This window comes from Pelophylax lessonae, assembly GCF_965119305.1.
Source record: "Pelophylax lessonae genome assembly, chromosome: 1".
In the NCBI taxonomy this organism is placed as follows: domain Eukaryota; kingdom Metazoa; phylum Chordata; class Amphibia; order Anura; family Ranidae; genus Pelophylax; species Pelophylax lessonae.
The window spans coordinates 595,511,363-595,532,810 of NC_138768.1; the positions used below are offsets into that span (position 1 = coordinate 595,511,363).

Below are 21,448 nucleotides of genomic sequence, written 5' to 3' on the forward strand. Positions count from 1 at the left end.
TTCATTAGAGAATAAACACATCCATGTAAAATATTGTTGAATATTAAAGAGTAAAACGGACTGAAGAGTGCAAAAAGAAATAATTTGCTGGCAGATCCAGTTTCAGCTTAGTATATCATAATGCTTCGAACCCTAAAAAAAAAAAAAAATAGGGGAAAAACTTTTATTTGCATTGTTTAAGATTTAGGCATTATATGTTTTCAGTACAGTGAGGGCATGTTATAAAGTAAAGTCTTCACTATGCATGGTATTAATTACAGTAACTAAATCCCCCTATGCTTTACAGCCGAGGAAGCTGCCATCTTAGCCTCTGTTTGACCTGCAGATGCCATGGTGCTGCCCATGTGATCCGTAATGACACCAACCATTTGATGATCAATTCCTTTAAGCACACATTACAGTTTTTATTCATGACATGCCTTGAGTGTAACTGTTTTGGGAGACCATTAAATTGATGGGATCAGTTTCACTTTAAAGTGGAGTTCCACCTGTTTTTGTGTTTATTAAAAGTCAGCAGCTACAAAAAGTGTGGCTGGTAACTTTTAATAAACACATACTCATCTGTCCCACGATCCAGCGATGTGGCCGGCGGGAGCCCCTGTTCTCTCCCTCTTCGCCCCGTGGCCAGTGGTGTATTTAGGTTTTGTGCTGCCCTAGGCCTGACTAAACTTGGGCACCCCCTAATTTAAATATGACCCACGCCTTCCTGTAAATGCCACACCCCTTCCTGTTTATGACCCGCCCTGTCATCTGTAGACCACAACCACAGTCTATCAGTGCCCATAAGTTCAGCCTCATCAGCGCCCATCAGTGCAGCCTCATTACTGCCCATCAGTGCAGCCTCATCAGAGCAGCATATCAGTGCGGCCTCATCAGAGGCCATCAGAGAGAGATGAAATTATATTATTGGCATGATGCCTGCCATGCCTGGGAGCGGAGGAGGGTAGGTGGAGTATTAGGCTACAGTGCCACATTTATTAGCATTGGCGGCCGTCGGGCCAGTTGTATTAAGCGTGGTCGGCAGCCTGCGGTCTGTCCGAATGTCTTCACCGGCTGGCATTATCATACCGGCAGGTAGCAGTGTGACTGCTTTATGTGGGTGCCAGACTGATTTGTCTCCTGTACCCTGCCCTCCGGCCCAATTTTCCCGATAAGACTGGCACTATACTAAAAGTATAGCGCAAGCCGACGGGGACCCTTTTCGTGCGGGAGCAAGGAGGAGGCTGTTTTTTTTTTGTGCGGTTTGCAGCTTTTTTTCGCTGCCCCCTGCAATGTGCCACCCCCAGGCCTGGACCTTGTCAGCCTAGGCCAAGATACAGCACTGCCCGTGGCGCTGGCATCTCTAGTGTGGGCATCCGTCTGTGACAGCTTGCGGCTTCACAGCCGGGTGCGCATTGCGCATTTGCAAGTCCCTCTGCATGTCCTGAGTGGACGGAAAATCTTCTGGGCCCTGTGACGTGTCCCAGAAGATTGCAGGAAGGGAGGGGGAGAGGAGAACTTCTGCTTGAGCCACCTAGGCGGCCCAAGTGGAAGTGGAAGCGGGTACCTGTCAAATCTGGGTACCCGCTCCCCCCCATAAAAATTGACATGACAAATGTTGCATGTCAGGGGGTCAGGAGGCCTTAAATCGGAAGTTCCATGCAATGGGCTGTTCAATTTAACAGCAAATTATTCTGTTTGGAAGATTTAGGCATAGGTTAAGTCAGCCATCTAAAATTCACATACATTGTTTTTAAATAAATGATTATAGGTTAAAATCCCTTTTAACATAAAACTCATGATGCATATAGTTTTACACTAAGTATGCAATAATTTTCAGTGTTTTATACATACCCTTGTCCACTGCTGAGTAGCTCAAATGCCTTGTTGATTTGATCCAGTGTCAATTTTGTGCTCACCAAGAAGTTAACATTAATTTTTTTCTTCATGTAATCATCTACAAGCTTTGAGACTTCTTCTCCTTTAAAGCCTACAAAATAAAATCATGTTTTATTCAGTGCAGAGACAAGGATGTGCACCCAAGGCAAACATGCCAAAATGTTCACCACTGAGGCATATTGAGTTTACAGTGCATCCGGAAAGTATTCACAGCACTTCACTTTTTCCACATTTTGTTATGTTACAGCCTTTAGAGATGGCCTTGCGGTTCGCGGCAAATTATGCTTGTTCGCTACCCGCCAAATTTGTGAACACAGGGCTTGTATTTCGGTATAGGCCTTCTACAGTCTCTTTTCAGGTTAGGGACAGGTATCCAGTGGTTGCTTTAGGGGCAGTTAGAGATCGGCTGCAGTCACAAATCGCTCTGTCAATGTCCACAAAAGTCCTTTTGAGGGCTGGTATTTCGGTATAGGTCTAGTATCTTTAGAGCTTAGGGAGAGGAATCCTGTGGTTACTTTAGGGGCAGTTAGAGATTGGCTGCAGTCACACAGAAATCGCTTTGTTAATGTCCACCAAAGTCATTTAAAATGCTCCAATGTCGTTTTAGGGTCTATTACAGTGTCTTTACTATAGGGCCAGGTATCCTGTGGTTGCTTTAGGGGCAGTTAGAGATCGGCTGCAGTCACACAGAAATCTCTTTGTCAATGTCCACCAAAGTCATATAAAATACTCCAATGTCGTTTTAGGGTCTATTACAGTCTCTTTACTATAGGGCCAGGTATCCTGTGGTTGCTTTTGGGGCAGTTAGAGATCGGCTGCAGTCACACAGAAATCGCTTTGTCAATGTCCACAAAAGTCATTTAAAAGGCTCCAATGTTGTTATAGGGTCTATTACAGTCTCTTTACTATAGGGAAGGTATCCAGTGGTTACTTTAGGGGCAGTTAGAGATCGGCTGCAGTCATGCACAAATTTCTCTGTTAATGTCCACAAAAGTCATGTAAAGGGCTGCAAATTTTTTGGTATTGCTGTGCAGTGCACTAAAAAGGGGGGGGGGGAGGGGGGTAATCCACAGTTTAATACACTTTGTAGAAAGCATATTATAGTGGATTAGTACTATTATTGTGCACTGTGCAGCATTGTGACAGGTGTGGCGGTGAGACTGAGCGTTTCTGCAGCAGCACTACACACAGTGACAAAAGCACTTATAATGTATTATAACTGGTGTGATAGACCAATTGCCCCCCCAATGCCACATATTGAAGTGGGGTGTTATCTGAGTAAAATTTTTCAAGTGTATTTGTGTCATGCAACAATACTGCCTAGTTTGCTGGGTGAAGTCTGGTACACACAGCGCCTAACTCACTGGCCAATTTTTTGAACTGGTGTGCTACACCAATGCCACATATTGAAGTGGGGTTTTATTTAACAGTATAATTTTCTAAGAGTGTATTTTAGTCCTGCAAAAATTTGGCCTCTCGCTGTGTAAGCAGTGCTACACTCAGTGACAACAGTTACTGGCCACTTATTTGTAGAACTGGTGTAATAAACCTGTGTCCCCCCCCCCCCCAATGCCACATATTGAAGTGGGGTGTTATTTAACAGTATCATTTTCTAAGAGTGTATTTTAGTCCTGCAAAAATGTGGCCTCTTGCTGTGTAAACAGTGCTACACACAGTGACAACAGTTACTGGCCAATTATTTGTAGAACTGGTGTAATAAGCCTGTGCCCCCCCCCCCAATGCCACATATTGAAGTGGGGTGTTATCTGAGTAAACTTTTTCAAGTGTTTTTTGTGTCATGCAACAATATTGCCTAGTTTGCTGAGTGAAGTCTGGGACACACAGCCCTAAACTCACTGGCCAATTTTTTAAACTGGTGTGCTACACCAATGCTCCCCCCCAATGCCACATATTAAGTGGGGTGTTATCTGAGTAAACTTTTTCAAGTGTATTTGTGTCATGCAACAATATTGCCTCGTTTGCTGAGTGAAGTCTGGTACACACAGTGCCTAACTCACTGGCCAATTTTTGGAACTGGTGTGCTACACCAATGCCACATATTGAAGTGGGGTTTTATTTAACCTCCTGGGCAGTAATCCCGAGCGTGACTCGGGGTGGAATTTTTAGGTTAGGATCGGTATCCCCGAGTCACGCTCGGGGTAGATGTGCAGAGAGCGCAGCGATGTCTCTTACCTTGTCCTGGTGATCCAGCGATGATCTCTCATTGCTGTGACCGCCAGCCGAGAGTCCCGCCGCTCGTCTGTCGGTCCGATGACTTCCTAGTTCCGTTCCCTGCAGCAGCAATGCTGCATGGGAGCGGAACTAGGGAGGGAAATTAAAAAAAAAAACGTTGCACAAAACACATAACACATTTTATATTATATATATATATATATATATGCACACACACACATATATATATATATATATATATATATATACCTATATACACACGTATATATATATATATATATATATATATATATATATATATATAATTATATTATTGATTCGATTATAATTCATGCGTTTGTGTTTCAAATTTATCACATCTGGGATGACTACTAGACTCTTGTTTTGGTCAGGTTTAAGTCAGTAATTACTAAGAATTGTAGGCCTATAATGCATAACGCCAAATTTCCATGAAAAAAATTGTACCGCTTTTGGTACAGAATTCCTGACATAATCATACCGCCAGGGAGGTTAACAGTATAATTTTCTAAGAGTGTATTTTAGTCCTGCAAAAATTTGGCCTCTCGCTGTGTAAACAGTGCTACACACAGTGACAACAGTTACTGGCCAATTATTTGTAGAACTGGTGTAATAAACCTGTGCCCCCCCCACCCCCCAATACCACATATTGAAGTGGGGTGTTATTTAACAGTATAATTTTCTAAGAGTGTATTTTAGTCCTGCAAAAATTTGGCCTCTCGCTGTGTAAGCAGTGCTACACTCAGTGACAACAGTTACTGGCCAATTATTTGTAGAACTGGTGTAATAAACCTGTGCCCCCCCCCCCCCCAATGCCACATATGGAAGTGGGGTGTTATTTAACAGTATAATTTTCTAATTGTGTATTTTAGTCCTGCAAAAATTTGGCCTCTTGCTGAGTAAACAGTGCTACACACAGTGACAACAGTTACTGGCAAATTATTTGTAGAACTGGTGTAATAAGCCTGTGCCCCCCCCCCCAATGCCACATATTGAAGTGGGGTGTTATCTGAGTAAACTTTTTCAAGTGTATTTGTGTCATGCAACAATATTGCCTAGTTTGCTGAGTGAAGCCTGGTACACACAGCGCCAAACTCACTGGCCAATTTTTTGAACTGGTGTGCTACACCAATGCTCCCCCCCAATGCCAGATAATTTAAGTGGGGTGTTATTTAACAGTATCATTTTCTAAGAGTGTATTTTAGTCCTGCAAAAATTTGGCCTCTTGCTGTGTAAACAGTGCTACACACAGTGACAACAGTTACTGGCCAATTATTTGTAGAACTGGTGTAATAAGCCTGTGCCCCCCCCCCCCCAATGCCACATATTGAAGTGGGGTGTTATCTGAGTAAACTTTTTCAAGTGTTTTTGTGTCATGCAACAATATTGCCTAGTTTGCTGAGTGAAGTCTGGGACACACAGCCCCAAACTCACTGGCCAATTTTTTAAACTGGTGTGCTACACCAATGCTCCCCCCCAATGCCACATATTAAAGTGGGGTGTTATCTGAGTAAACTTTTTCAAGTGTATTTGTGTCATGCAACAATATTGCCTAGCTTGCTGAGTGAAGCCTGGTACACACAGCGCCAAACTCACTGGCCAATTTTTGAACTGGTGTGCTACACCAATGCTCCCCCCCAATGCCACATATTGAAGTGGGGTGTTATTTAACAGTATCATTTTCTAAGAGTGTATTTTAGTCCTGCAAAAATTTGGCCTCTTGCTGTGTAAACAGTGCTACACACAGTGACAACAGTTACTGGCCAATTATTTGTAGAACTGGTGTAATAAGCCTGTGCCCCCCCCCCCCCAATGCCACATATTGAAGTGGGGTGTTATCTGAGTAAACTTTTTCAAGTGTTTTTGTGTCATGCAGCAATATTGCCTAGTTTGCTGAGTGAAGTCTGGGACACACAGCCCCAAACTCACTGGCCAATTTTTTAAACTGGTGTGCTACACCAATGCTCCCCCCCAATGCCACATATTAAAGTGGGGTGTTATCTGAGTAAACTTTTTCAAGTGTATTTGTGTCATGCAACAATATTGCCTCGTTTGCTGAGTGAAGTCTGGTACACACAGTGCCTAACTCACTGGCCAATTTTTGGAACTGGTGTGCTACACCAATGCCACATATTGAAGTGGGGTTTTATTTAACCTCCTGGGCGGTAATCCCAAGCGTGACTCGGGGTGGATTTTTTAGGTTAGGATCGGTATCCCCGAGTCACGCTGGGGGTAGATGTGCAGAGAGCGCAGCGGTGTCTCTTACCTTGTCCTGGTGATCCAGCGATGATCTCTCATTGCTGTGACCGCCAGCCGAGAGTCCCGCCGCTCGTCTGTCGGTCCGATGACTTCCTAGTTCCGTTCCCTGCAGCAGCAATGCTGCATGGGAGCGGAACTAGGGAGGGAAATTAAAAAAAAAAAAACGTTGCACAAAACACATTTTATATTATATATAGATATATATATATATATATATATATATATATATGCACACACACACATATATATATATATATATATATATATATATATATATATATATATATATATGTATATACCTATATACACACGTATATATATATATATATATATATATATATATATATATATATATATATATATATATATAAATTATATTATTGATTCGATTATAATTCATGCGTTTGTGTTTCAAATTTATCACATCTGGGATGTCTACTAGACTCTTGTTTTGGTCAGGTTTAAGTCAGTAATTACTAAGAATTGTAGGCCTATACATAACGCCAAATTCCCATGAAAAAAATTGTACCGCTTTTGGTACAGAATTCCTGACATAATCATACCGCCAGGGAGGTTAACAGTATAATTTTCTAAGAGTGTATTTTAGTCCTGCAAAAATTTGGCCTCTCGCTGTGTAAACAGTGCTACACACAGTGACAACAGTTACTGGCCAATTATTTGTAGAACTGGTGTAATAAACCTGTGCCCCCCCCCCCCAATGCCACATATGGAAGTGGGGTGTTATTTAACAGTATAATTTTCTAATTGTGTATTTTAGTCCTGCAAAAATTTGGCCTCTTGCTGAGTAAACAGTGCTACACACAGTGACAACAGTTACTGGCAAATTATTTGTATAACTGGTGTAATAAGCCTGTGCCCCCCCCCCAATGCCACATATTGAAGTGGGGTGTTATCTGAGTAAACTTTTTCAAGTGTATTTGTGTCATGCAACAGTATTGCCTAGTTTGCTGAGTGAAGCCTGGTACACACAGCGCCAAACTCACTGTCCAATTTTTTGAACTGGTGTGCTACACCAATGCTCCCCCCCAATGCCACATATTGAAGTGGGGTGTTCTCTGAGTAAGCTTTTTCAAGTGTATTTGTGTCATGCAACAATATTGCCTAGTTTGCTGAGTGAAGTCTGGTACACACAGTGCCTAACTCACTGGCCAATTTTTTGAACTGGTGTGCTACACCAATGCTCCCCCCCAATGCCACATATTAAAGTGGGGTGTTATCTGAGTAACTTTTTTCAAGTGTATTTGTGTCATGCAACAATATTGCCTAGTTTGCTGAGTGAAGTCTGGTACACACAGCGCCAAACTCACTGGCCATTTTTTTTAACTGGTGTGCTACACCAATGCTCCCCCCCAATGCCACATATTGAAGTGGGGTGTTATCTGAGTAAACTTTTTCAAGTGTATTTGTGTCATGCAACAATATTGCCTAGTTTGCTGAGTGAAGCCTGGTACACACAGCTCCAAACTCACTGGCCAATTTTTTGAACTGGTGTGCTACACCAATGCTCCCCCCCAATGCCACATATTGAAGTGGGGTGTTATTTAACAGTATAAATTTCTAAGAGTGTATTTTAGTCCTGCAAAAATTTGGCCTCTCGCTGTGTAAACAGTGCTACACACAGTGACAACAGTTACTGGTCAATTATTTGTAGAACTGGTGTAATAAATCTGTGCCCCCCCCCCCCATGCCAAAAAAATAATAATAATAATTATAAGTAAATATGAGGTAACAAGGGCTAAATGTTTATTTAACTAGATGCCGCCCGCCCACCGTCATATTACGGCGGAGCGGTGCGACCATTGTTCTGGGCCGCCGTCATATGACGGCGGCACTTTAAGCAGGGCAGGCGCGATCGCGTGCGCGCCGCCCTGCACTGCCGGGACACCCCCCGTCACCGGCAGGGGGGGAAACAGCCAATGGGCGTGGCTGTTTCCCACGTGATCGGCTGTGTTCCAATGACACAGGCGATCACAATGGAGGCGCCCACAAGATGACCGCGCATGCGCGATCGGGAGCGCGCAGCGCGGTCATGTCGGTGGCACTGTGTTCCGTAGGAACACAGCTGTCACCGGCGGTAGTAAACAGTTACTGACAGTCACTGTTTACTATGTGATCGGCTGTGAATCCATTCACAGCCGATCACAAAATGTAAACACAGAGCAGTAACTCACTGTTACTAGCTCTTCTCCCCTCATACAGTTTCCAGTGTGAGGAGAGCAGAGCTAGAAATAGTGAGTTACTGCTCTGTACACATGTCAAATGTAAAATCACAGCAATAAAGGTCCCCACACAGTCCTCAGCCCCCCCCCCCAATTGCACCTGTCACCCAACAGTCACCTCATCAGTGCCCAGAAATTGACACCCATAACGTTCACTGCGATTCTGCCCGCGATCCAGAAATCATTGCAAATCGCGGGACGCCTGTGCGTTGCCCGTGATTTGCAATAGCACCCCAAACGCTGTGCGATGTTGCCGCCATTTCCGCCTGCGGTAACATCGCGCAAACATCGCATGACGCCCAAAAAAGGTACAAGAGTTTCTTTGGGGCGTCATGCGTTGTTTGCGTGATGTTACCGCGATTTGGCAGGCGGAAATCGCAGCAACATCGCACAGCGTTTGGGGTGCTATTGCAAATCAGGGGCAACGCACAGGCGTCCCGCGATTTGCAATGATTTCTGGATCGCGGGCAGAATCGCAGTGATTCTGCCCGCGATCGCTACGCTCACATGTGAACGTAGCCTAAAGTTCACCGGTCACCAGAGACTGCCATCAGTACCGCCGTGCACCATCGCCCGTCACCTGTCACCCATCGGTGACCATCGCACGTCACCTGTCACCCCATCAATCACCTGTCACCCCATCAATCACCGTCACCTGTCACCCCATCAGTCATCTTCACCTGTCACCCTATCAATCATCATCACTTGTCACCCCATCAGTGATCGTCACTTGTCACCCCATCAATCATCGTCACTTGTCACCCCGTCAGTGATTGTCATCTGTCACCCCATCAATCACCGTCACTTGTCACCTCATCAATCATCGTCATCTGTCACCTCATCAATCATCGTCACCTGTCACCCCATCAGTCATTGTCACCTGTCACCCCATCAGTCATCGTCACCTGTCACCCCATCAGTCATCGTCACCTGTCAGCCCATCAGTCACCTGTCACCCCATCAGTCATCGTTACCTGTTTGCCATATACATGCAACCACTTACTGACCGCCTAACGACTATATGCGTCGGCCATTAAAAGCTAAATACTGGGGTTATGGCAGCAGATAGCTGCCATAACCCCGGTATTTTTTTTTAAACGGCTTTCAGATAAGGGTGGTCCCAGTGGCGGATTCGCCGCGGAATTACCCTTACGGTGCAGGGGAATAGGTGCCCCTCCCCCCCCTCCCGCCGCGTCCCCAGCAGCGGGGAAAACTATCCGGTCCGGACCCTCAGAGACAGGAAGTCGAGTGAGGGCAAGATGGCCCTCAGTCGACTCTATGGTCTTGGAGGACCGGAGCTACGTCAAAAGTCGTTGCCTAGCAACCGGTTTAAAGGGCCGGAATTTTTTTTTTTTTTCTTTCCTTTTTCAACATTTTTTTTTCTTTTTTAGTGTAGTTGTGAGGTGTGAGGTCTTTTTGACCCCAGATCTCACAATAAAGAGGACCTGTCATGCCTATTTCTATTACAAGGGATGTTTACATTCCTTGTAATAGGAATAAAAATTATTAAAACATTTTTTTTTTTAAACTGTGTAAAAATAAAAAAATAATAAATAAAATAAATAAAAAAAAAATTAAAGCGCCCTGTCCCCGTTAGCTCGCGCGCAGAAGCAAACTCATACGTAAGTCCCGCCCACATATGTAAACGGTGTTCAAACCATACATGTGAGGTTTCTCCGCGATCGTTAGAGCGAGAGCAATAATTTGAGCCCTAGACCTCCTCTGTAACTCTAAGCTGGTAACCTGCAGAAATTTTTAAAATGTTGCCTATGGGGATTTTTAAGTACCAATGTTTGGCGCCATTCTGTGAGCATGCGCAATTTTGAAGCATGACATGTTGGGTATCTAATTACTCGGCGTAACATTATCTTGGGCTAAATTTACTGTTTTCTTATTTTTTAGTTCAAAAAAGTTAATTTTTTTTCAAAAGAATTGCATTTGGAAGACTGCTGCGCAAGTATGGTGTGATAAAAAATATTGCAACGATCTCCATTTTATACTCTAGGGTCTCTGCTAAAAAAATATATATAATGTTTGGGGGTTCTAAGTAGTTTTCTAGCAAAAAAAATGATTTTAGCTTGTAAACACCAAGTGTCAAAAATAGGCCCAGTCTTAAAGTGGATAAATGGACAACTTTGTGAAAAGGGCTACTTGGATGTTAGGCGTCTGTATGTGGCCAGGCTGTGTAAAGGTGTTACACATGTGGTATCGCCATACTCAGGAGGAATAGCAGAATGTATTTTGGGGTGCAATTTTTGCTATGTACATGCTATGTGTTAGAAATATTGCATAAATGGACAGCTTTGTGTAAAAAAAATGTGTTTTCATTTTCTTTCCACAGTTTCCAAAAACTTGTGGAAAAAAATGAAAAGTTCAAAAGACTCATTATGCCTCAAAAATTATACGTTGGGCTGTTTGCTTTCCAAAATGGGGTCATTTTATGGGGGTTTCCATTGTCCTGGTGCTCCAGGGCCTTCAAAAGTGCGATAGGTTGTCAGGAAAGGATATGTGTAATTTGTGCTCCTAGAATGCCGGACGGTGCTACTTGGATGTTAGGCCTCTGTATGTGGCCAGGCTGTGAAAAAGTCTCACACATGTGTTATCGCCATACTCAGGAGGAGTAGTAGAATGTGTTTTGGGGTGTAGTTGCAAGTATACATATGCTGTGTGAGAGAAATAACCTGTTCATACGTCAATTTGTAAAAAAAAAAAAAAAAAAAAAACATCATTTTGCAAAGAGTTGTGGGAAAAAATTACAACTTCAAAAAACTCACCATGCCCCTTATTAAATACCTTGGAATGTCTACTTTCCAAAAAGGGGTCATTTGGGGGGTATTGTACTTTCCTGACTTTTTAGTGTCTCAAGAAATGAGATAGGCCTTCAGTACATCAGGTGTGATCAAGTGTGATCAATTTTCAATGAATTGCACCATAGCTTGTGGACTCTATAACTTTCACAAAGACCAAATAATATACACTTATTTGGGTTATTTTTTACCGAAGATAAGTAGCAGTATAAATTTTGGCCAAAATTTGTGAAGAAAAATTACTCATTTGCTAAATTTTATGACAGAAACAAAGAAAAATGTGTTTTTTCACAATATTTTCAGTCTTTTTTTATTTATAGCACAAAAAATAAAAAACCCAGTAGTTATTAAATACCATCAAAAGAAAGATCTATTTGTGTGAAAAAAAGGACACACATTTTTTATGGGTACAGTGTTGCATGACTGAGTAATTGTCATTCAAAGTGTGAGAGCGCTGAAAGCTGAAAATCAGTCTGGGCAGGAAGGGGGTGAAAGTGCACTGTAGGCAAGTGGTTAAACACCCCCTAACATGTTTCCTTTTTTTTCTAAGTTCAGGCTGCAAGATCTCTCCCATTGTAATCCACAGGGATGGGCTGTTACAATTATTAGACAAGACAAATTCTCACCCCAACTTTACCTTCTCCTACAAGATTCCCTGATTTTCCTATTATTCTTTGCAATAGAATAGAATGATTTGTAGTTAACTAGTAAATTATACGTTTTTAAAATATTTTCAGAGTTTACCAGAAACATGACAAATTTCAGATCTGTACAATGTTGTCTTATGCCATAATTAAATTTAAATCCATATATTTTCTCTTTTCAGTGTGCCCAAGGGTGCCCCAGGTGCGCCACTAATTTTTAGTTTTCGGTGCACCCAAGGGTGCCCCTGGGGTTTAAGAATCCTCACAACAGCCTTACTAGAGATAATTAAAGTTAAATATAGACCGTACACACAAACATGAAACAATACATACACATATGTACACTTAAAGCTACAGATATCTTACAGTTAAATATAGCCATACCTCCAAAGACAGATCCTTTCAATGACCGACCTGTCAGTAGTAAGAGTGGATCAAGGGGAAGACGCTCATTTGGAGATGCTAATCCAAGCACTACAGTCACTCCGCTACCACAGTAAGTGGATTGCAATGCATTCATCTGAAAAATGATTTATATCACATATGTAGAAGCATACATACCAAGAACTGCATATGTTATTTACCTTGATTATGTAAAAGGTTTTCATTTTTAATTCAAGGAAAGAAACAAATGGCTTTGTAAACATTGTATTGCATTATATAAAATATATACTATTATTTCCTAATTATGAAATTTTATTTATATGGGTATCAACATGAATAAATCCAGGAAAAAACAGTAAATTAAACTGTAAAGCGAACTAAATGTATTTTCTATATGCAAGTCAATTTACAGCGCTCACTACAGTTTACTTCCTCTACTACGGTAATTAAAGTTTATTATGATCATTGGATAAACTTCCAATGAGGACACTTGTTCTGGTGACCTTGAGGACCAGAGATTTCCTAATTTTGGAAGGATTTCCTCTCACTTACTGTTTTGGCTATGGAGCAGGAAGTGAAAATAAATCCCCCCAATGGGGCACAGATGGGAAAAAAAATGGTAATGGTTATAACCCCCCCTCTCCAATTCTAAAATTACAGGTTTTGCAATTTACAGAGCTCACTACAGTTTACCTCCTCTACTAATTGCTGAAGTGAAAGTAGATAGTAATGCACTTCAATAGTAAACCAACAATATTAATGTGTAAAACAATCAAATCTTGTAGATGGTGACTGTGTTCAAATTCCAACGTAGTGAATGGCCTCTTACCATGTGTTAGACAAAACAGAGCCTCCAAATAAACTTGACAATGTGATAATAAAATAACGCCCAGTGATAAAGATGGACTCTTACCAGAGATGATGGAGGTAAAAACTTCAAGCAAGGTAGGTAGATGATCCCGTGTTAGCAGGACTGAAGAGGTGGAGCACTCTCCTTGAGGATCCTCCAGATCACATCCACCCACAGCGGAAACACGTCGGAAGGAGCTGGTCGCGCTGTTATTTTGTCACGATACCGTTCTGCAGACAGCTGTGACGTTCTTCAGCTTGTTGCATCTTTTTAACATGGATTGCTGTAAGTGTATTTGCCTTTATTAAATTTGGTTTTAAAGGATAATGCACTATTAGTCCTTTTCTTTCTTTTGGGAATGCATCTTTGGGCCATTTCATCTTGAGCCGCACAAAGTTTTTTTTCTGGATGCTGTGGGTGGATGTGATCTGGAGGATCCTCAAGGAGAGTGCTCCACCTCTTCAGTCCTGCTAACACGGGATCATCTACCTACCTTGCTTGAAGTTTTTACCTCCATCATCTCTGGTAAGAGTCCATCTTTATCACTGGGCGTTATTTTATTATCACATTGTCAAGTTTATTTGGAGGCTCTGTTTTGTCTAACACATGGTAAGAGGCCATTCACTACGTTGAAATTTGAACACAGTCACCATCTAAATGTGGACTCGCCACTGAACATATTATTTGCATATGTTTGATTATGGACTTTAATTGATAAACTGTATTTTGTTTACACATGATTCTATAGTCCTCCAATTTTGTGCACTATTTTTGCACCTACAAGATTTGATTGTTTTACACATTAATATTGTTGGTTTACTATTGAAGCGCATTACTATCCACTTTCACTTCATTTACATATTTTTCTAGTGCTGCTTCTACTTATTGATTTGCGCACCTTTTTTGACTTTTCATCACTAATTGCTGTTTATTTTGATCTTGTTTATTTACCCTTTGGTAGTTCAATAATTTTGATTGTATTACTACTCTCCCTTAATGTATTGACTTCTGTGAATGGAAGAGGAGCAATTGAATCACAGGTCTCCACAGCTTATTGATAGAACGCAATGCATTTTGGGAGAGTAGTGATACAAGCAGTATGAATTGTGGAGAGGAAAAAGAGGAGTGGGCAACACAACTTTTCTCAGTAGCAGCAGCTACTGTTAACTCGCACAGTGCCAAAAGACAGTTGCTCTGGGCAGTATCTTGCAGCTATGAAGAAGGCACTGCAGGGAAGATTTTTATCAGAAGGAGCCACCTTCACGTAATAGGATTTTATCTAATGAGTATGTTGCTATATACCAAAAAAAAAAAAAATCTAACACTGTTACTAACTTTTTCTTTCATTTTGCATAGGGTGGATGGGATTAGATCATTTGTCAGGTTTTTATTGTTGCCTGTGCCCCTGTTAGGGAAATTAACCCTCTATTTGTCCTGGTGACCATTATTATCGAAAGTGAAAATAAAAGAAAATTCCATATTTTCAGTTGCCCCTAGATGAGTATTAGAGTGATCCTGGGGACAACCAGGGATTTCCCTGAAAGGACTTCCTGTCTTGACTATAGGACAGGACGTGAAAGGAAATCTCCCCAATTTGGCACAGATGGAAAAAAAACTGGTAGGGTTTTAAGTTATATTTAGTTCTGGTTTAAAACTGTAACTGGCAAGTCACATTCTAGATTGTTTAGTATGTATATTTAAATATATATTAAATGATAACATCAACATGTTTTTACATACCATAGTTTCAATGCGTCCAGCACATTCAACGGCATAATCTACACCTCCGTTAGTCTTCTCACAAATGACTTCATAGATTGGTTTATCATAATCTTTTGGGTTTAGGCATTCTGTTGCTCCCAATTCAATGGCTTTTGGAAATTTGTCTTTATGGGTTCCAACCCCAATAATACGAGAAGCTCCAGCAGCTTTGCATCCAACTATAGCTGAGAAGCCAACACCTCCCAATCCGAAAACAGCACAGGTAGAACCCGGAGTTACCTGAGAGAAAATATATGGTTAAAGCCTAAGTGTAGCTAAAATAAAAAATAGAATGTGTCCCTTTATGCTAGTTTCTCTTTTGTGAGTGAAAATCTTCCTGCGTTCATGCTTTCCCAACCCCCACCGCCATAACCTTCCAGTGTGGTGGGGGGCTAATACAACTAAAGCTGGATACACACTATTAAATTTTCTTCAGATTTTTTCCTTTAGATCTACCAAAACCATATATTATGAGCTCAAACCTAAACACTTTCAATTTGTATGCAATCAGGCAGGCCCTTGCACTACATAGTAAAGGTAAATCTAAAGGAAATCTACCAACAAAAGTTGTATAGTGTGTATCCAGCTTAAGGGGCTGCCACAGACTCTCATCAAGACAGCCTGATTATGTCCGTCTTTTCATCCTACATCCTCCGTTCATAGAAGTCATGCTATGATTTCTATGAATGAATCAGAATCTATGAATGGAGGGGGCAGATCATCATCCACCAGTCCTCCATTCAATAATTTACCAGTTCTCCATTCTAGATCATGTTTCATTCATTGAAGACAATGATCCCAAACACAAAGCTAAGGAAACTCTCAATTGGTTTCAAAGAAATAAAATGCTAGAATGGCCCAGCCAATCACCTGACTTGAATCCAATATAAAATCTATGGAAATAACTAATGATCAGAGTTCATAGAAGAGGTCTACAGAACCTTCAAGATTTGAACACTGTTTGTGTGGAAGAATGGGTCAAAATCACACCTGAGCAATGCATGCAACTAGTTTCTCCATACAAGGGGCGTCTTAAAGCTGTTATTACTAACAACTAATTTTGTATGAAGTATTAAATAAATTACATTTAGCATGTTCAATCCTTTTTTTCTTGTGTCATTCCATTTTATTACACATAACTTAATTTCTAAACTTTTTTGATTTGGTTTCTTTGCATGTATAGATTGCATGGGTTGTTACCAACATGCAGTGAATATGTCATGTTAATAGCACCAATATATTTACCTAGAAAAATCATGACATGTTCGATACTTATTTTTCCCACTGTATATAACTTCTGAATCCCATTTTATGCAAAACAAAGTTATGGATATGTACATATACCCAAAATATTAAAGAAAAGTCCTTTATTGCCAACGGTTTCATAATAAAATGAAAAAGATAATTACCTTAGCAGTATTTACAGCTGCACCATATCCAGTAGCAAATCCACAGCCTATAAGGCAACTTTCAAGAGGGGCTTTAGGGTCTATTTTGGCAACGGCTATGTCAGCCACAACAGTATATTCAGTGAAAGTGCTTGTACCCATTAGGTTGTAAATTGGTTTGCCTCTACAAGTAAATCGGCTGGTCATGTCCGCCATCAGCCCTGTTTTGGCACCCATGCTGTTTAATAAAACAATATTAGAATGATAAGATGATGAGAGCTTTGAAACAATGCAATGCCATTAAAGATTTTGTTCAAAAGACATGGATGCTAAAGGTTTATTCCACTTAACTCATATTTTAGTTACAGATGGACCTTTAAAACAGTATTAGAATATTAGGATGACATAGGTTTTCAAAACATTTAAACTGACTGTAAATCTTTATATATACCCAGTGAAGTGACTGGTCCTAGGTGATAAACAGAGATGAAAAAATCCTCCTACTTAAGTTCTACAGCTTGTCTGAGCTTCAGAAATCAGGGGGTGGGGAACTGAAGTTACACTCTGCAGAGCTCATTGATGGAAGTTCTGAAATCTGATTGGAGGGAAGGGACACACCCCCTTCACACAACACACAGGAACAGAGTGGAGGCTGTCAATCACAGACGGTGCTTGAGCTTCCTTCCCTGTCACATTATTTCTCTTGGTGTCAGGAAAACTTCTAAGAAGTGACCCATTCAGATAGCAGATGAATGAGGCAGCAGACAGAAATTTCACCATAGAGGCATATGCTTTGTTCATATTTCATGTCTAAGGTTTACAATCACTCTAAAAATAAATATTAAAGAAAATAGAAGCCAACTCTTAGGAAAATATGGTATTTCGAATATCATTGGCAGTTTTGTAGCTAAAATGTTTTGTACCTAATGGGTATATTTTTGAATAAGCACATCTAAAGTTGATAAATGTAAATTTGTCAAGTTAAATATACAGCTACAGCATTTCAGATGACTGCCAATTATCTATTTGTACATTCATTTAAGCTAGGATAAATCTGTTGTAACATGAGAAAACCACACCTTTTTAGGTTTTCTTTAGCAGTGTTTGAAAAAATGGCAGATGGGAGTCTCTGTTGAATGTATGGATAATGAACAGCATAGCTGAGGGTGCATCCAGAGAAAACACTATGGACACCCTAATGTTACTAGGTAAAAAGAAGGCACCAAGTGCCAAATGATGAATTTGAAGTCCGTATGTCTCTTTCTTGATAGCAAAGTCACAACCAGTAGAAAAGGAATAACCAATAAATCCACCCTTCATCGGAGCTAGAATATATTTTATAAATGATATGAAATAGTATTCTTTTCCATTTGGTGTCATGGCACAATGGCATTTTAAAGATTTTCTTGCCCTTATTTGTGTTTTTACAGTATATATAATGAATACACTTTTTGCTATTCATATATATTTGTATTCTAGCCCTGATGATGGGGGATGCTTTGACCTCCCAAATGCATTTGCATGTGTTCATGCTTGCTTGGATTATATTATTCTGGAAGCTGTCTACGTTCTTGGCATCTTACATATGCCAGAAGCAGTGTAAAAGGGGGTAGCAGACAGTTAGAACAATTGTTTGGCATAAAAGTATTTTCTACCAAAATCTTTACCTACCAGGAGTTTATTGCCATTTAGTTATTTTTTTAATGCCAGTTAATGCATTAAAATTAGATGCAGAAAATTAGAACAAGATATGGCGAATTATAGATATCAAGTTATTCTGAAGCACTACATCTAAACATGTAGGGGTGGAATATGTCAGGATATGGACAAATTAGCCCAAAATAAGGTAGGAAAGATGCTCTCCCCTTCTCTGACAGATAAAACGATTCTTTGGACCAATATTAAAAAGCACTTCTCTGTCATTTATTAGTTAAGCATTGAAAAACTTCCAAAAGGTCTTTAGCTTTCTTTGACTTGTACGGGGTCTTCTAGAATAGAAAACACCATCTAGGGTTAGAATTGGTAAACTAAACTTAACGATGCATTTTCCCTGGCTGAGGCCTCTATTACCATAATATACAGAATGAAGCTCATAGAGTTGCATTACAGTAAATAATGTGTTGGATTTGTGGAAGGCTGGAAACTGTAGCATGGAAATTTCCCAGGATGGCTATCAAGCATCTGTTTCACCTACTCTTTTTCAATCAAGAAATCTGCCAAAGGTGTCAATATGCCCTAATCATGCTTGGCTACATACAGTATGTCTTTGACTAAATCTGGAAAAGACCCAGCTGCCCAAACACAAGCTTTGTTCATATAAAATGCAAATTTTTAAACTCTTCTCAGTCTTCACTTACTGAAGTCAACAAAAACAAGTTTTTTTACTTACTCTCTTACACTTTTATGACTTATGAAATAAAGGCTCATTTTTGTGCAATCTGAATGTTAATACATACCAAAAACCCTAATTTAGTTAAAAAGGAACCTGAATTTCAAATGTAGACATACACAGTCTCATGCATAGCCCTATTAGCCAAAATACAGCAAACTGTGCTAAAAAAAAAAAAAAAAAAAAAAAAACTTACATTAACACATTACTGACATCAATCAGCCAAGATTTTTCTATAGGGCAGTGAACTGCTGCCTACTGGCTGAACATAAAAAAAAAGCATGGCCAACTTTAGATCCTGTGCATATTCGAACATGTTTTGAACAGTTGTGGACCATTCATGAAATTGGGCCTGTTCACTTTGAGACTGTAAGGCACCCTTAATAGTCAAACATTGTTATTATATACCTGTAAAGATAGGCATTATAACATTAAAACTAAAATTTAACAGCTAAGGATTTAAAGTTTGCTTTATACTCTCATATAACTTGCAGTTAGAATAGGCACTAAAAGCAAAATTATGTTCTTACTCATTTTTTTCACAGAAGTTGCTATTTAAACTTTTACAGGCTCTGCAAGATCCACACTGGGGCACAAAAAGTGGGATTACTTTGTCATCTGTAAACAGAAATTAGAATTTAGAAAATATTTTGTCTGTAAAGTAAATGAGGTCCAAAACATAATGACATACAGGTTAACTATGCAATATACTGTAAAAATACCTTTCTCATCAATGGTGTTAACAAAAAAAAAAAAAACACAGGAGAATATGGTATTCCTACTGGTTCATTATTATCACCCAGTATATTTGTGTTCAGGATTGTAGAAATTGGTTGATTTACAGGTACTGAAACACATGTCTAGCTTCAAAGTTAGATTTTTTTCCCTAAGAGTCCCAAATGTTAAAAAAAAATAGATGATTAAAATGGCTGCTGAAGCCACGTATGAAACAGATATGGGGGAAAAAAAACAGCATAAAAGCAGGGTTGCCCAGTACAGAAAGCAGTGGGAGTATGAAGTGAGACCAGTTTATCCTGAATTTTTTAGTTATCCCATACCTACAAAGAAGGTAAGCCCCCTTTCCCTACAGTTCAGCCAAAGGAGAATGTTTATCGAGTTAGGATCACATACATATGCCTCCAGAGAGACCTGCAGGAGGACTATTGTAAAGGGACTGCCAATGGGCCAGCTGTGTAATTTGAGCCACTTGGTAATACAGCTGTAATACAGGAAGGTCCAGGTCACTATGAAGCTTAGATCTATACAAGATAGATTTAGCCACTCGAGGAAAAGTACCTTTCCAAATGCAGTGCAAGATACGTTTTTGCATTGCATTAAGTCGTTGACGCAGGAGAGGGGCAGGTAAAACCTGAGCAAAATATAATATTTTTGACAACAGTGTCACTGTGTAAGATTCTGGTACCTCTGGTACCCTTATTTTCTATTTTCTTTTGATATGCGTCCCACCTTTCTAATTAGGTGGTACGCATACACCTTTAAGACGGATGACGTCATCGCCGAGCGCCGCAGAGCGGCTATTTCAACCGCCGGCGTTCTCTCTCACATTGTTCGTTCAACCTGCCTGTGTGTCCACATGCTTACAAGCTTACAACCTCCAGCTATTTTCTTTTACTTGGAAACAGACCGGAACCTCGCTACTGATCCCTGTATCTCGCTACTGGATCACTCCCTCACTACTGGACCCTTCTACTACTAACCTTACTAGTGATAAGTACCCCACAGGGGAATCCTCCATAACCTTACTTACACTATCTACCTCTGCACATTAAGGACTGTTACTATCTATGCATACTAATTCTATCATCTGCACTGTTACATAGATTGCTAGCTCTTGAGTCTACTACCATCTATCCTTGCACTGGGTTAGTCTATCCTGTATTTGTCATCTGCTGTCCTTACCACCTGTTACCATACTCGATTACTAACCTATCTGCATTCTACCTAAATACCATCTAATACTCTCCTGAACATTTCTATCAAGTGCTTACCATCTCTGTCACTGTTCACACCTGTCCCTTCAGCACATCATCTTCATACTAACATATACATCCTATCACTCCAGGAACATCTTATTGAGTGTGTATATCTGTATGCTGAAGCTGACAGGCCCACAGTGATGAGTCTGGAGAGTTGGATCTGGTTATTCAACACATCTCTACATGACTACTGAGTGGAGATTCTGCAGCTGCAAATCCAGCCTACTACAAAAATGCAGGAGCGTTACACACTGCAATGATCCTACCCAACCATGAGATAATGTGTTACTCTCAGGAGGTAAGACTTAAGGACAAGTGAACAAACAGTTTTGGATAGTTCACTTGATATACCGTGTTGTAACTCAGATTGAGATGAACTACTAGGTGGGGCAAGGAAGAAAACGACCAGGAAAAGGAAAAGCAGAGTTGACAAGCATGCAAAGTTTCACCTGAGACAGAGAAATGCAAAGCTTTCAACTTACACTAGTTATTTATAAAATACAGAAAGTTGACAAGACAAGACATAAAAGACAAGAGGTTGGGAAGAGAGATAAGGCGTTCACTGCGAATAGGCAAAGTTTATGGTGACCCCTGCCAGATCTTGGGGCTGTTGGATTGTTTGGGCTAGGGGTTCAATCCC

The 21,448-nt window shown here is 40.5% G+C and overlaps 1 protein-coding gene across 1 annotated transcript in view; it reads right to left on the reverse strand.

The window, feature by feature from the left end:
* LOC309548674 (uncharacterized protein) overlaps window positions 1-21,448 on the reverse strand; it is a 117,963-nt gene that overhangs the window by 72,782 nt on the left and 23,733 nt on the right. Inside the window, 6 exon segments of the mRNA XM_082248636.1 lie at window positions 125-132; window positions 1,834-1,969; window positions 12,424-12,559; window positions 15,014-15,274; window positions 16,444-16,660; window positions 19,342-19,429. Of these exon segments, the coding sequence (XP_082104762.1) occupies window positions 125-132; window positions 1,834-1,969; window positions 12,424-12,559; window positions 15,014-15,274; window positions 16,444-16,660; window positions 19,342-19,429 (846 nt within the window).